This window comes from Tauraco erythrolophus, chromosome 8 (assembly GCF_009769465.1).
Source record: "Tauraco erythrolophus isolate bTauEry1 chromosome 8, bTauEry1.pri, whole genome shotgun sequence".
Classification (NCBI taxonomy): Eukaryota; Metazoa; Chordata; class Aves; order Musophagiformes; family Musophagidae; genus Tauraco; species Tauraco erythrolophus.
In genome coordinates this window covers 4,786,635-4,801,705 of record NC_141472.1, presented here as the reverse complement: position 1 = coordinate 4,801,705, position 15,071 = coordinate 4,786,635, and the positions used below count along the sequence as shown (strand labels likewise).

Genomic DNA, 15,071 nt, shown 5'->3' with positions numbered 1-15,071 from the left:
TCCTGTGCTTGTCCGCGTGCAGCACAGCAGTGTATCTGAACCTTCTCTTGCCCTTGAACAGTGAGTCGGTCTACAAACCCAGCAAGAAGTTTCCCCTTAATGCATTTCTGATTTTTTAAAAGTTTTTTTTTTTTTCAACTCTGTAGTTGTTGAAAATGTTGAATTTGTATTGGCGATACATTTAGGATACATGCAAGTACATACTGGCTTCCCACCACCACCACCAGCAGGAAATAACTCAAGAAATTACAACATCCAAGCCCAAATGCTATAGGAGCCCAGTACTTGTTTCTGTATTACAGCTGGCACATGGTATGCCAAGCTCTCCTTTTTAAAGGGAGAAGTATAAAAGTTGTTTAGCCAAAAAAATGGATGAATTTAACATAACAGGCACGATGGCCTTAATAGTGGATACTTACATTAATGTTTCCCATTCAAAAGCATTTGTGGTTAGTGCTTGCTCTCATAGTTATTACTGCTTCGCCCATAATATGTAATTGTGGAATAAATTTATTTTTATTGAACTCTTACTTATTGCAAACATGGAATATTAAGCTAAAATCCAGCTGCTGTGAAAAGGTTAGTTGCTGGGTATCTTCACTTCCAACAGTGTGTGTTCCTTAGGCGAGGCTTTTCACATGGAACAAGTAAAGAATCATCAGCAGGGCTTATGGGCAGAAGCAAAGTATTTTTGTTCATCTGATGAATCATGATGTTGTTGGCATATCAGTTATACTAGTTGTGTTTTTTCCACTTTCCCTCTTCTGCTCCCTACCGGGTTCTGTTGATGTTACTGGGCTTTTTTTAGGAACCCAGGACTCATACAGGAATTAGCTAAGGTATGTGTAATGGTATTTGTGCCCTGGTGTTCGTAGTGTTGGCTGGAGATGTTTGCTGGGATACTTTCCACTGTATTAGTTGCTCAGTTCTGTAGGAATTACAGCAACAAAGTACGGTGACCGCTACTGGTATGTAAAATACTTTTTAAAAGCAAGGATTGGTCCACAGAGGTGTTAGTTTATCCACAAGAATGAGGCAGCAACAAGAAAAGTTTGAAGTATTGGATGAGAAGAAAAGCGCGTTCTCTCCTGCGCATTGTTCCGACCAGTGGCTGAACTTGCTGGCGCTGGGTTCTGGGGTGTGCCCAAATAAATGCAGCCTCAGGGCGATGCATCTTCTAACAAAACTGGATACCCAACTGGAGAGGGAGCAAGTGATGGGCATGTTGGCTCCAAAAGGGACATCTGCAGTGCCGGGTCAAGCTGGATGATGGAATTCCTGGTTGTCCTCGAGCTTGGTGTTTGAAAATGGAGTGTTACAAATCTTGTGATGTTTCTGAAGCCCTTTCCCTCCCCTGCAATTTTAAGCACTAAGCAAATATTTTGACTTCGTGCTCATGTAAAATTCATTTTTCATGGTTTTTATCAATTAAACAGAGAATCAGATTTCTTACGTAAGCCTTGTGATGCAACACTGATTTTTCTCATACTTAAAAAAAATCACTGTGGCTTTCAACTGTACCGTGAGAGCATGGCCTTTTCAAAGGTGCAGTGTGGTGCGTGTGGTGCTCAGCCTTCCTTACAAATCATCATCTTATCAAGCATCTTGTTTACCACTAGTTGCAGCTGCTTTTTGTAGGCAAAGTTGTCTCGATGAGCAGTCAAATCAGTCGTTGTCATCAATGTTACATCAACCCACAAGTTGGCAAAAAGAATTAAAATTTGTTACAGAATTTCAAAAAGCCAACATTGATTTTCCGTTTTCAGAGATCCAACTCTTCCTGGTAGCAAGAGCATTGGGATTTCATTTAAAATTCATTCTTCACCTTTCCAAAATCCGGAATGGGTGATGTGCATTAAGCAGAGACTTTCCACAAAGATACAATATTGTTTGTCATTCCAAGTGATCTGTCAGTATGGGAGGGGGCGACGTTTTGAGATGAAAGGTAATCTTTGTGTAAACTTTCAGAGATTTATTTTTCTTCCCCCAGCAGCTAAAAGAGGTATTCGCGAGTGTTTGTCCCTTCTGTTGTTTTTTGTTCAGCCATGAGCATTCTGACTTCAGCTGACAGCTATTTTCTGTCCGTAAGTGGCGGAAAACTCCGTGCACGATTCTTGCATTCCCATCTTTTGCACAAAGTGGCGGGTGTTAACCCAGTGTTTATTCATACTTGGACACAATGGAGATAAATGGTCTTTTCCTCTTTTTTTTTCTTTTTTTTTTTTCTAAAAACCAATTTTGATTTAAAGTAATTTGAGAAGACTGTGTCTCCTGCAAATGCAATGCTCTGGTACCGGTGATAACCGAGAGGAGAAATGTCACCAGTGTTACAGGTATTGTACACCTGGAGTTCTTCTCTTTCATTATTTCCAGTGTTCCTTGGCAAAAAGCAACATAAAGGGTGCAGCAGTGACTCCGTCCACTGTCTTCTGGGAAAGAGAGCAGTGATCAGATTGTTGGTATCTCTGGATGTTTTCCAGGACCCGTCTTAAAACCGGGGAGAGATCAGATCTGGGGCTGGACAAGGTTTCCTTCCCTAAACGCATCCATTGTGCCGTGCAGAGGTACCTTTGTATTTCCAGTTTCAAGAGACGTGGAGCTAGATGAGACCGTCTTACCTTGTGTCTTGAACTTCTTGCGAGGAGTATTTTCCCCCCGGGTCTCTGCCTTTCTTGTCCTCACACTCGAATGGAGCTGTGCTAATGAGATTTGGGAGACCCCGGCTGCCCCCGCACATGTGAAGGGCCCTTTGAACCAGGCAAAGACAACTCTGTCGGAGCAGTTACTCTGGCAACAGTGTTTCTGATGGTGATTAGCTCCAAAACGGAGCACAAAGAGGAGCGGGTTCATTATGGAGGCGCAGCTCTGGGTTTGGGGGAGAGGAGGTGACCTGCTATTCCTCCCACGAGTGCGTTTAGTCCCCGGATAGTCAGCCCCATGCCTCCAGAGCGGAATGGGAGAGCTTTGTTTAGTGAAAATTAATGTATGGCTAACTTTTTTTTGCCTCTGTATAAATGGAAACGGTGGTGGTTTGCAATGCAGATCTGAGTTGGAGCGCTGAAACCTTGCTTTGTGGCGAAGAGGCTGCCAGACCACGGAGCTTTCCTGCTCAGTGGGATGGTCCTTCCAATAAACAATCCGGCGAGAGGTTGGCAGGAGCTGCTTGAAGAATGAGTGGTTTGACTAACAAAAAGTAGGGTTTGAGATGAAAGCAGCAGGGGGTGGGAAGGTTAATTTTGTTTTGGGGAGCCAGGTCAGGCATGGAAGAAGAGGCATTCAAGACAAGAGCTTTCTGTCCAAACTTGAACATTTTATTCATCTTGCAGACCAGGAATTTCACATGCTTTTAATTAACAAGACTCTAAAGTAAAATATAGCCTCTAGTCCTTCTGGCTTGTGAAATTAAGTGTAAATGTATAAGAAATAAGCATGGGTCTTCCCCAAAGACTAAATATTTGCTAAACATCAATTCTCCGGGTTTATAACTCGAAACATCCTTGGCATATCTGTGTTTATTTGTGGAAGAGTTCTTGACTTTGCAAATAAATTTTGTTTAGCTTTTCATACTGCAGATAGATGGCTCACGATAAAACTCTCTCTGAAATTGATAGCTTAATTGAGTTCATAAAAGGAGAGAGAATGCAATTGATTTTTAAAAATAGTTGAAGTGCTTGTCACTATCTTGATTGTTTTTGATACCTGCCACATAGATTAAGTCAGTATTTATCTGTTTTAGAAACATATCTTAGCAAGTACGTTTACGTTAAATTCTGAAGCACCAAATCGTCTTTTGGATGGGATGGAACCTGAAAGCTCTGGAGCAAAAATATTTCTGCTTTCTTGAATTCTCTATTCACTTTATAGAACAACATTTGTTTTAATTGCATAGCTTCCTCTGGACTGGCATTTCAGTTACAGGCCCTTCAACGTTAATCTGAAGATTTTGACTCCGAGTGGTCTCAAATTGGTTAATGAAGTACACTAGTTGGCTTTCATTAACACCAACAAGACGTTTACGTGCAGCCATGGCTTACATCAAGCATTCCTGAAGAACAGTATTTCTTGCTGGATGGTTTTCAGCGGAGGTCCCACCTAGCCACCAAGCTGCCCAAACGGTGGTGGTGGTGGTACTGCCTTTTGGGAAAAAAAATTCACCCTCGTGGACATGCTTTGATACAGGCTGACAAAGTTGCTCATAAATCCAGTATGAACCTGCGTATAGTTGTAGTTGTGGAAACAGAATGTGTTGGTTTAAGGATTTTTTTCCTACCCCTGCTAAGCGGCTAACGAGTGGTCGCTTCGAATGCTAATGAAGAAACAGGTTTTGGGGCTGGATGGGCGATACAGCATGGCTGTTCTCTTCATCTGGTGTTAGTTCTTGTCATTATGGCGTATTTCTCTCTTGCTACACAACCATTTAACTGTGTTTTTTGTCCTCCCTAACTACTGCGGCTGAAGATGTCAGCAGCAGGAGTTGGCAGATCTGTGGGGTTTTCAGTGCCATTTTAAGTTTTGTGTATTTCAGGGCTTTCTTCTCTGGAATAGAAGATGTAGAAAACGTGAATTTGCAGCAGCACTGCTGAGGAGATATGTGCTGAACTCCTTTTATTGACTTCTGATGGGCAAGATTTAGGTTTCATCTCTTCCCTCAAGGTAGCTTTAGAAAGAGCACAGTAGGTCTTTTGACAGTCCAGCGATTGCCCCACAGATGATCAGTCACGTCTTTCATATGCTGCAAACTTTGAAGGGTCAGGGTACTCCTTGAGCTACTTCTGAAGCTCCTGTCGCCGTCACATCCGAGGGCAAGTAGCCTGGAGCACTTGAATATGGAAGGCAATCTAATTACGGAGTGAGGGCTACAGGACTGCAACGACAGAAGCAGAAACTGTTTGGTGGCTCAAAGGAGAGCGGGCTGGCTAATGAAGAGAGGGGACAGGCAGGAGGAATGGGGTTCTGGCAGGGGATGTTAGCCTTGCTGCCGAAACGGAGGGGGAATTGGGAAGGTTTGGCAGCTCAGAAGGGGATTTCTATTAAGGGGCACGTCACATTTTTAACGGAGGGGAGAGCTAAGAAATTTGGGGCTGAAAATGGTGTAGTCTAGAATTTGTAGCACGGTTTCAAGTAGGTAACTTTAGATCTTCCACTGCAATTTTACCGTTTTTACGGTGCACAGGACAAATTACCCTTTGTGCTGCTCTGTATAAGCTTTATTTTCCAGCTGTGCTAGTGCTCTTCGTGCTTTTAGAGTAACAATTTGTGCTTTTTTTTTGCTTTTTAATTTTTTTTGCTAGTATTCAGGTAGTGCGTTTGAGTAGGTGAGTTCACACCGTCTTGGTGGTTTGTGGTTTTTTTTTTTCCTTATGCTTTCCTAGAGTGATAATTTGGCATTATGTATATTAACAACACACCTATGTTCAGACTGAAGGAAAGAGGTAAATATTTTCCTTGGCTAATTGCCTCTCCCATGTGAGGCGGAACCTTTTGCTGAGAAGATAGTTTTCATTCATGTGTGGTTTTAATTCGGTTTTGGTCTTAATTTAGGTCCTCACTGCATATGATGAAGACAAATCCACTTGCATATGTTAGAATCTGACCTTCGGTTTGCTCTCTACGTTCACTAATGTCTTTTAAAATATTTTAATATATGGCTTTCCAGGCTCCAGATCAATAAACCAATGGGTCTGAAATGACAGAGTGCTGCGATATTCCTCTGTAATTTAAACATGATTAGCTGATGAAGGTTATGATCAATATGCCAGGGGAAGATAAATTAATTGATATCATCCTTTCAGGATGATAAGAGGCCTATTGGAGGTGGGATGTAACTAATGAAGCTGCTTCTTCGTATATACGAGCCATTTTTTATACAATGTATTCTCACTAAATCTTGATTATGCCATCATTCATTTACATGAAAAACATAAGCCACAGACCAGTTTGTTATTAAAATTGCATTCATTTGAGAAGAAGTTGTATGCTTACACTGCTAAACAATATCTCTGCCTGTGTTGAGGAAAAATAATCTTGGAATTTACATACAATCTTACGTTTTCCGAGCAAGGCAGATTGAATGCTGTTAGTCTAATTACAGCAAGTTTCCGTGTAACTTTTTAAGTAGATGCCAATAATTGTTGACGTTCTGCCTCACCAGCCCATTTTGATGGAGAGGGTGCAAGTGACTGCAGACTCCCTTGCACGAGTTTCATAAAGTGCTTCACTTGATGAAGATGACTGCACGCAAGGAAGCTGAATGTAGTTACTAGTGGTTTTGATTAGCCTCTAAACTAGTCTCTGAAAACTGAAATTTTGTTTACTTTTAAAGTTGTGACCCAGAAGGTAGGCAACAAATGTAGCGTAAAGGATTTTATTTTTAAGTATTTATGAACTAAAAAGAACTCTTTCTAAAGGCCTTTGCTGAATAGAGGAATGAACTGGAATTCCAGTGTATCACAGAACAAATCTCTGAAATAGTTTGACTTTTTTAAGTGGAAAAATTATAGGAGAGGTATGTAAGTTGCTGCATTTCATATCGACTGTTTCCATTTTTCATTATGAGCCTGCTAAGCTGTATATAGAGATGTTAAAGACTGATCCCTCTCTCCGTTTGATAAATGCTGCTTTTCTTTACATGTTGTAGAAAATTTGTTAATAAATTGCCAGATAAATTTGGCATTTTTCCAGCTGTGCTAGTGCTGCTAAGTAATGAAAGCTAAAACTAGAAATCATGATACAACTTCTTTCATAATGAATTTGAATGGGATGTGATGTGTGACACCAGTAATCCAGGTATTCTATGTCAGGGACCCTTTATCGTTTTTATTGTTCTGGTTGTCGTTGGTTTCAAATGCTTTAAACTTGTGGTTTCCAAAACTTACTGTCCTGATGCAGTGGCTGGTAATTAAGAAAAGTTCACCTTATTCCTCAGCAGCAGAGAGTACCTCCCTTCTTGTAAAGTAAACCAGCTTGAACTGGGAGTGATAGCTTTCCTGCTGAACCTTCATCCTTTGATGTAGGACATCTTCCAGGATGGTTTTAGTAAATAGCACTGAGATGCACTTGGACTAGAGTTAGTCAAGTGCTGCTTATATTTATCTTCTATCTGAAAGGAGAACATCCCAAAGAAGAATGGGAAAATGTGTACTACCATAAGCTTTGTTAGTGTGATTTTATAAGCCTATAGTGGACTATGGTACTGGTCCAGTTGGACCAATGTATTTGTCCTTCCTTGTCCAGGAAAGTATTCCTGGTATTGCTTTTAGTAACTTGGTCACCTGCTTATTCCCCTTCTGCTTGGATGTTCCTGGTGCTCACCTGGCTGAGTGAGAGTTCTGAGGCAATTTCATCCATGTGGAGAACAGAGCTGGAGCCTTCCACGGAGCATGTTGCAGAACAGCAGCGTTTATCATCTTAATTGAATGTATTACAAGGAATTTTTGGAGCAAGCTTTGGGAATGGAAAACCCCATTTTTTGTTTTGTGCGTTCTGTGTATTTTGACTTTTTATTTCCCAGTGTGTACTGTAGCTTACCTGACGGTATGTTTTATTTTTCTTTAGTTGCTCAGAAGATCGTTGCAACAAGGAAGAAGCAGCAACTCTCGATCGGACCCTGCAAATCTCTGCCAAACTCTCCAAGCCACTCATCCGTGTGTTCTGCCCAGGTTTCTGCTGTACATATCAGCCAGGTACAGACTACAGTGAATGCTTGCTTGAAAAAGGAACTGATTGCTTTCCATCTACTGTATTTAATGCCAGTGCTCTTTTTGCTGCTTGATAGGTAGTTGGCACTTTTTTGAAAAGTATCAGTGATCTGTAGTTTGAAGTAATTTTTTTTTTTTTTCCTTAATAGGCTTGACTTTGTTTCAGGAAACTGCTGCAGTAAAATAGTTTGGCTTTAAAGACATCTTTGATGGTGCTGATTTGTGCCCAGAGACCTGCTGTTCTAAGTAGACCCATTGTTACAGTAGCAGGATTTGCTGTACTGTGTTTTAAAATTACCTCACCATGTTTTTGGTTACTGTTCTCATTCAGTTGTGCGCTGAGCAATCATAGCTGGTGTATCTCAGTGGTGAGCACGCTACAATTTTACATTTGTGAGCACTGTGCACAGATGCCATTGCCTCTGTTGTGCTCGATTGAGATGATTCCCCGTTAGTGCCGTAGCAATGTATGTTGCTATGGACTTGTAGATACTACGTGTAAGAACAAAACAGAATGCTGCCTTCATATATGGCAGGGAAGTCTGGTGGTCTTGACGGTATTTTTGGAAACACGTGGTCAATACCAAAATGTTCTTGCTTGCACAATTTTTACCCACGTATGTTAATATGCACTCCTCCATTTCCCTTGTCATACCATTCCTCAGTATCCTCGTTTTCTAGTGTCATAGAATCATAGACTGGTTAGGGCTGGAAGGGACCTTCAAAGGTCATCTAGTCCAACCCCCCTGCAAGGAACAGGGATATCTCCAACTAGATCAGGTTGCTCAGGGCCTCGTCCAACCTGGCTTTGAACGTCTCCAGGGATGGAGCATCCACCACCTCTCTGGGCAACCTGTTCCAGTGTTCTACAACTCTCATGGTAAAAAATTTTTTCCTAATATCCAATCTGAATCTACCTCCCTCTATTTTAAAACCATTACCCCTTGTCCTATCACAACAGGCCCTCCTGAACAGCCTCTCCCCATCTTTCTTGTAGGCCCCCTTGAGGTACTGGAAGACCGCTATAAGGTCACCCCGGAGCCTCCTCTTCTCCAGGCTGAACAGCCCCAACTCTTTCAGCCTGTCCTCATAGGAAAGGTGCTCCAGCCCTCTTATCATCTTCGTGGCCCTCCTCTGGACCCTCTCCAACTGGTCCATGTCCTTCTTATGTTGGGGGCTCCAGAACTGGACGCAGTACTCCAGGTGAGGTCTCACAAGGGCAGAGTGGAGGGGGAGAATCACCTCCCTCGACCTGCTGGCCACGCTCCTCTTGATGCAGCCCAGGATGTGGTTGGCCTTCTGGGCCACAAGAGCACATTGCCGGCTTATATTGAGCTTCATATTGTCGAGTGATAATCTCCGTGTACATTCACGGTTAGGATGTACATGAGCTCCTTCATTTGGATCCAAGACCTTTGCAGCCGGGCAGACTGTGTTCCCACTGCGCGCTCTCACTCTCAGCAGATGGACATATAGGACCATCATGTTGACCCTTACCATCTGTGGCCAAAACCATGGCCTGGTTTTCTGATCGCCACTACAGCAGTCTGAAATGTCTGATGCCCACCAGCTTTCTTGGTATGTTTTTCAGTCCAAACTCAATAACGCACCAATAACGTCTTCTAAGGTGATGCTGCAGTCTTGAGTCACCCATATGAGGTTCTGTTTTATCTGTGGCCTTTTCTCTCACACTGAGAATGTCTGCTTTTTTTGGCAAAAAGCACTATAGCAAAGCAGTCTTCTATCTTTAGGGGAAAGTGGTTGTTTTCTTTCTTTAATTTGACATGTATTGTCTTCTTAAAGCACTCTGTTTAGATTTATACCACAGGATGAAGGCTGTGGTGGTTCTGTGCTCATGGTGAACCATCTCTTCCTATGCCCTAGTGGAAACTTCCACCGTTGGGTTAACTCTGAAGATGCAGATGCCAGTTTGGTCGTAGAGTTCTTTGCTGTGAGATGTTCTGCCTTGAGCTGAGCCCAGATACCAACATCAGACTGTGACTCTCACTTCTACTGATTACATCAAGAGAAAATGCTTAAGTTCAGGTCCCCTTTTCTAAAGCAGGTGCTAATGACTCTAAAGCAGGTGCATGACTTTTCTGAAGAATCACGGAACCTTCTGATGAAATACAAATTCCTCATATGAAAGAGGTTCTCCCCTTTCTTGTCATATGTGACATTGACCAAGTTTCCTCAGCCGCTTGCTCTCTCTGACCAAGCACTTGGAACTAACCCTCTGTATGAAATGTTTTTCTTCCAAACAGTTTCCTCCAGGCAGTTGTGTATGTTCATGCCTTTAGACAGAGAGAGGAATCATGCTGCTTGTAGGAGCTGTCTGAGACCTGTCCTGTGCATTGGAGAAAGAGGAAACCGGCTGCCACAGAAACGTGGAGAACAAATGACACCATTGCCAGTACTGGTCTTATTTGTGGATCCAAGAAGGACCTAGTTCACTCAGTCTGCTGATGACTATATAGTTTTTCAAGATTTTCTAAGGAGAAGAGATGATGCTTTGTACAACCCAGTCTTAGCCAGGTGCATCTCTGTATTCTGCGTTTTCTTAAAGTGGTCGAGGCCACCCTTCTTGTTAATGAAGCTTGTTTGATTGAAGAACCTGAACTATGTAGCTTCTCACCAGTTTCCTGCCGGAGTCCAGTTTGGAAGCCAACAGGAGATACTGAATTCTAGGCAAGTACTTCACCTGTACAGCAAACTTCTTGCCAGTGATAAGGGCTGTCTGGGTAAATCAAGACAAGGTAGCTTTTGTGACAAGGATCCCTACAATCTGTTTCAATAAACATGAAATCATGTTCTTCCTTTTCCAACTGACATAACTATTTAATGTGGCAATTGCAACACCAGTCAAGGATGTTTCTCTTCCGAGACTGACGTCATGCCTGAAAGTGTAGGCCATAAATCTGTTTCATGTCTTACAGCCTTTGTGCTACACTTAAAGGCAGTACAACCTTGTTTAAGGAAAGGAAGCCGAATCCTTACCCTAGACTTAAAAGAACTTTGCAACTGCAATTCCATGTTTAAAATGATCTGGGGGAAGATGTACCGTCTCTGATCTTGTCTGGAAGGCTGGCTGGTGCCTTGCCCTTTCGAACATCTCTTGACGTAATGATGTTTCACTGAAGGTTTCCTCCATCAATCAAAAACATTATCATTACAGTGCCCTGCCACTCGCGTTCTCCGCAGGAGTGAAGGCCTTCAGCAGTAGTGGTTGCACAGATCGCTTCAGATCAAGTGAGATACTGTTCCTTCTCTGGTTGGATCACTTCAACCAGTTGGATCTAACTCCCGCAAACTCTCCGGATGACTCTGCAGTCAAGAGCTTAGGCTTTAAAGAAAGGAAGAAAGAGGACGGAGGGGGAAGTGTCACCTTACCCAGCCTAGTCCTCAGCGTATCTTGGGGAAAACTCGAAGGTTTAATACCAGCAAGTATTCTCCACTCCGTACTTTTGCCTTTCAAACTGTGAAAGACTTGTGTGTTTGGATGTGTATCTATACTCATGTTCAGTAGTCCTAGGTGGTGAACACCTACCTAACACCCCCTTCCAGAAAACGTTCTCAGATGCGTCTACACTCATGCGCTTACGTGTTTCCAGAGGCCTCTTTCACGGAATGAGGTGTTTCCTATTCCATTAACAAAATCCACTTGTGTTTGCAGTAGGTGCTGCTTCTGTTTTCCTTCTCTGACTTTTTGTTTATAAAGCGTGTGTCGCAGTCAAGGTGGGGGTTTTACTTGGAAACCTTTGATAGCCAGAGTCAATTGGTGCAAGTACTTCACACACATAGGTTGGCTTTCAGGGCAGCCCAGAATGCCCGCAGAGAGTTTTATTCTCAAATGCAAAGATATGATTCATGATGGACAGAACTATTGGCTACTCTGTCAACAAGAAGGATGGTGCAATATTGCTCGTGTTCCGTGAGGAAACAATGTGTGATGCGTTGAGAAGTACTTCAGTCAGCAGCTCACCTTCTGGTTTTTCTGAACACTTCAAGAGGTAGGCTGAGTTGTTTTGAGAGGAAGAAGTGGTGTTTAGTGTATTTAAGGCCTCTTATCAGCCACAGGGCATCTCAGGATCGGTCTTTTTACTTTGACCATCAACAGGAGATACACACTGGAGGAGTACAGACCAGTCACTCCCGTATCTAGTGTCCTCCCTGTCTTTAACCCGCCTTTCATCCTCCCTGCCCCTTGCCAGTCTTTCTAGGCATGGTATGCTTGTAGACCCTGCTAAATCTTTTTTCAAACTAGCATGAGTTCCCCTTACATCACAAAACCACGTAGGCATTCCTTTTCCCTAAACTCTTTCCTGTACTGGAGTAGTTGCCTGTCCTTTACATATGACTTATCAGGAAGGCTTTTTTAGGATATTAACTTACAAGAATAGTGCCAATATCCAACAGTTCCAAAGGGCTCTCTTCTCTACCCAGACCCTGAAAGTGGACATCACCTTGTTCCAAAAACCATGAGGCTGCTGAGGTGGGTACCACCTTTGGTCCTCAGTGCATTCCACCTGAGCTCAAGATGCATCAGAAATCTGCGTGAAGTAGCCCTGTGCTGGGTAACCTGTTGGATATTTACCTGGAGCTGTGCCTGTTTTTACATTTACATGGTTGTAAAAACATCTGAAAATCCCATGGCACGGCACGGGTAGTTGCTGCTTGTGTGAAGGACTTCAGGCCCCTCTTCAGACAAACTGATGATATGCAGATGCCAGCTGGAAGTTCCCAGCAGTGTGAGCTTACTTGTGGAATAGAGTTTTAAAGGTAAAATGAAAAGATTATTTACCAGTGGCTATACTTCCTTGGAATCTGTAGCCTGTGTATGTTTTCACACTTGCTGTCCTTCCTGCAATTCAGCTGTTCTGCTGTGAGAGGGGATGGAAATGTGTGCCTGCAGTTTTCCATGTCTGCCTGTACTACGTGTAGTCCACTGTGACAGAGAGGGGCCTTAGACACCACACTTTCCGTGCTCTGAGTTTAAAAATATGACCTGTATACCCTATATACCCTGTAAAGTTACCCACAGAATCGTTACACGTATGGAAAGATGTTCACTGGTCAGCACTGTCGCTCTCCTAGGGGATTTGCTTTAGAAAATTATGGAGCTTAGCGTATGTTTTACTAAGCTGCAGCTCAGGTATGGCCAGCACACGAGCCTGCTACCTCCTTCAAATCTGTAAAGATGCATTATTTATGCTCACGCTACACATCCATAAAGTTTTTACTACACCATGATTGTCTAAATATGTAAATTAAACCGTTAAAAGGAAAGTGCAGTCAGCTTAATCATCCATTATTTTACTGTATATGAGACTGATTATGGATAAGCATGAAATACTAGAGTGCAATTATCTTATTTATAGTGGGGGTCATTTGGGATGAAATATTCTGTTGTAATATTTTGGGCTCTTGAAGAAAGAAGAGACTATATTGCTGAAGTAGCTTTTCTTTCTACTTTTTCATGCAACTGCAGAGCAAAAACGAAGAGAAAACTATTTAATACCATTGCAACATACATCATAATCCTTTTGTATTTACAGGATTATTTCTAAGTAATCTCTAACATTTATTTAAAATTAGCATTTTATATGTATGTGTATATATGTGCATGTGTATATATTCTTCTTTGCTTATGTGCATAGTGTCGCACACAGTACACATGTATATGGAAGTGCCTTCTCCAGGACTCAAATGTTAAAATTGAGTGCACCTGTCAGTGTACTTTTTCCTCCTTTCTTTGTCTTCACAGGACTGCAGTTACAGTCCAGTGTTAGTTTTTGTTGTGCCCATAGTTATCTTTTCCTTTCTAAGGTCTCTCAAACTTCAGACTCAGACTTGATCTTCTCTTAGTTGCTGCCACTGTATTATTGAAGCCTGTTGTTATATTTGATTAGTTAAACGTTATTAGTCATTTCATTGAGATGACTTATTTTGAATGTACCTGCTGATTTTGTCTTCAGAAGTTGTCTTCAGATTCTCTTGGTGCTCTTTGGTCTGTCTGTTGGGACAGATCTGCTCTTTTCTCTACCTTGCTGTTACGATGAGAAAAGGCAAAAGCTCCTGAGATGGACAAATTCTAGGATGCCCCAAAGGATGAGGTTAAACTGCTAAATAGGGGAAAATAATACGATTACTACAAGACAATTTGGTCTTACTGTGGAGGGCTACATTGAAATCTCCGGAGCTGTTCATCTGGACCTAGGTTTGAAATCTTCTGTCAAACAGGAACGTGCTCAAAGCTTTCTGGCTTTTGCTGAGGCAAGGACTGAACAGTTTTTTCTTGATCTGTCTTTGGATGTGTGGCTGTGTATCACCAAAATCCCTTGAATAAATTGGACTCCCACCTATAGCGTTTTCAGATGAAAGACTCAAATAATGTGACTTTCAAGAGAGAAACTGTACACAAGTGGGCAAAGAAAAATGTGTCCCAATTAAAGAATTTTCCACGAGACTTCTGTGTTTCTACAGAAGTCCTCTTTTCCCTGCTTTCCCCAAGAAGAGAAGGTGCAGACACCAAGCACGTTCTGTCACAGGGTAGGTAATCTGTGGTTTTGATCAAAGCTTGCTCTATTCTAACTGTTCCCAGGCTCCCCGAAGCTCTGGCAATCTCTTGCATGTTTTAGAAATGGGACCTGCTGCCCTCATTTTCTCCTTTAGCAGTTAGAGATGATTTTTCTGGAGGACATCCCGGTATATCTAGAGAGCAGAAAAAAACACTGATTCTGTTTGTATTGGGCTGCTTGTCAGGAGGAAGAAAATTCAACTTTATTCTGCTTATGCCCTCATTTAGTGGTTTGGCCTGACATTTGTGCTATGCAAGCTTTAGGAATCGTTTGGTAATACCAGATGATTTATATGAGATATAAGGTGAATATTTTGCCACCTTTGTATAATTGGCCAGCCAAGAGCATGCCCCTAACAGATAGGAGGTTGAGTCCAACCTTTTCTTACTTCAGGTCACTACTGAGCTCCTGTCATGCCAGGTAAATCATTCATCGGTTTGTTTACTAAGGAAATCTGAAATATGTGAAAGCTTTGAAAGCATGGGATTGGACTTCATTCAGTCCTTTTTCTGCACAGATCTGTGGACGTCTCATACAAGGTTTTGGGGTGGATTTTTTGTGAGGTACCAACAGGAATCTTGTTTCAGGCTTGAGGGCTTTCATTGGCAGTGTCTGCCTTTGAGGTAACTGGATTGAAGGGACCGATTTGGTCAAGCTTTGCCGAGTTGATAGCTTCATCTGAGTTGTTCTTGTCTGGTAACAGCGTAGTGACAATACTCTGCTGAATTTGTGCTCACTGCCATGGCCTTGTGGTTTTTCACAGCATCAGGCTATGTGGCAACACAGCTAGAAGCCT

The 15,071-nt window shown here is 42.3% G+C and overlaps 1 protein-coding gene across 1 annotated transcript in view; it reads left to right on the top strand.

Moving 5' to 3' along the window:
• The window catches only part of AGAP1 (ArfGAP with GTPase domain, ankyrin repeat and PH domain 1), a 303,223-nt gene that overhangs the window by 94,262 nt on the left and 193,890 nt on the right, over positions 1 to 15,071 (top strand). The window contains 1 exon segment of the mRNA XM_086615366.1: positions 7,555 to 7,682. Within this exon segment, the coding sequence (XP_086471492.1) occupies positions 7,555 to 7,682 (128 nt within the window).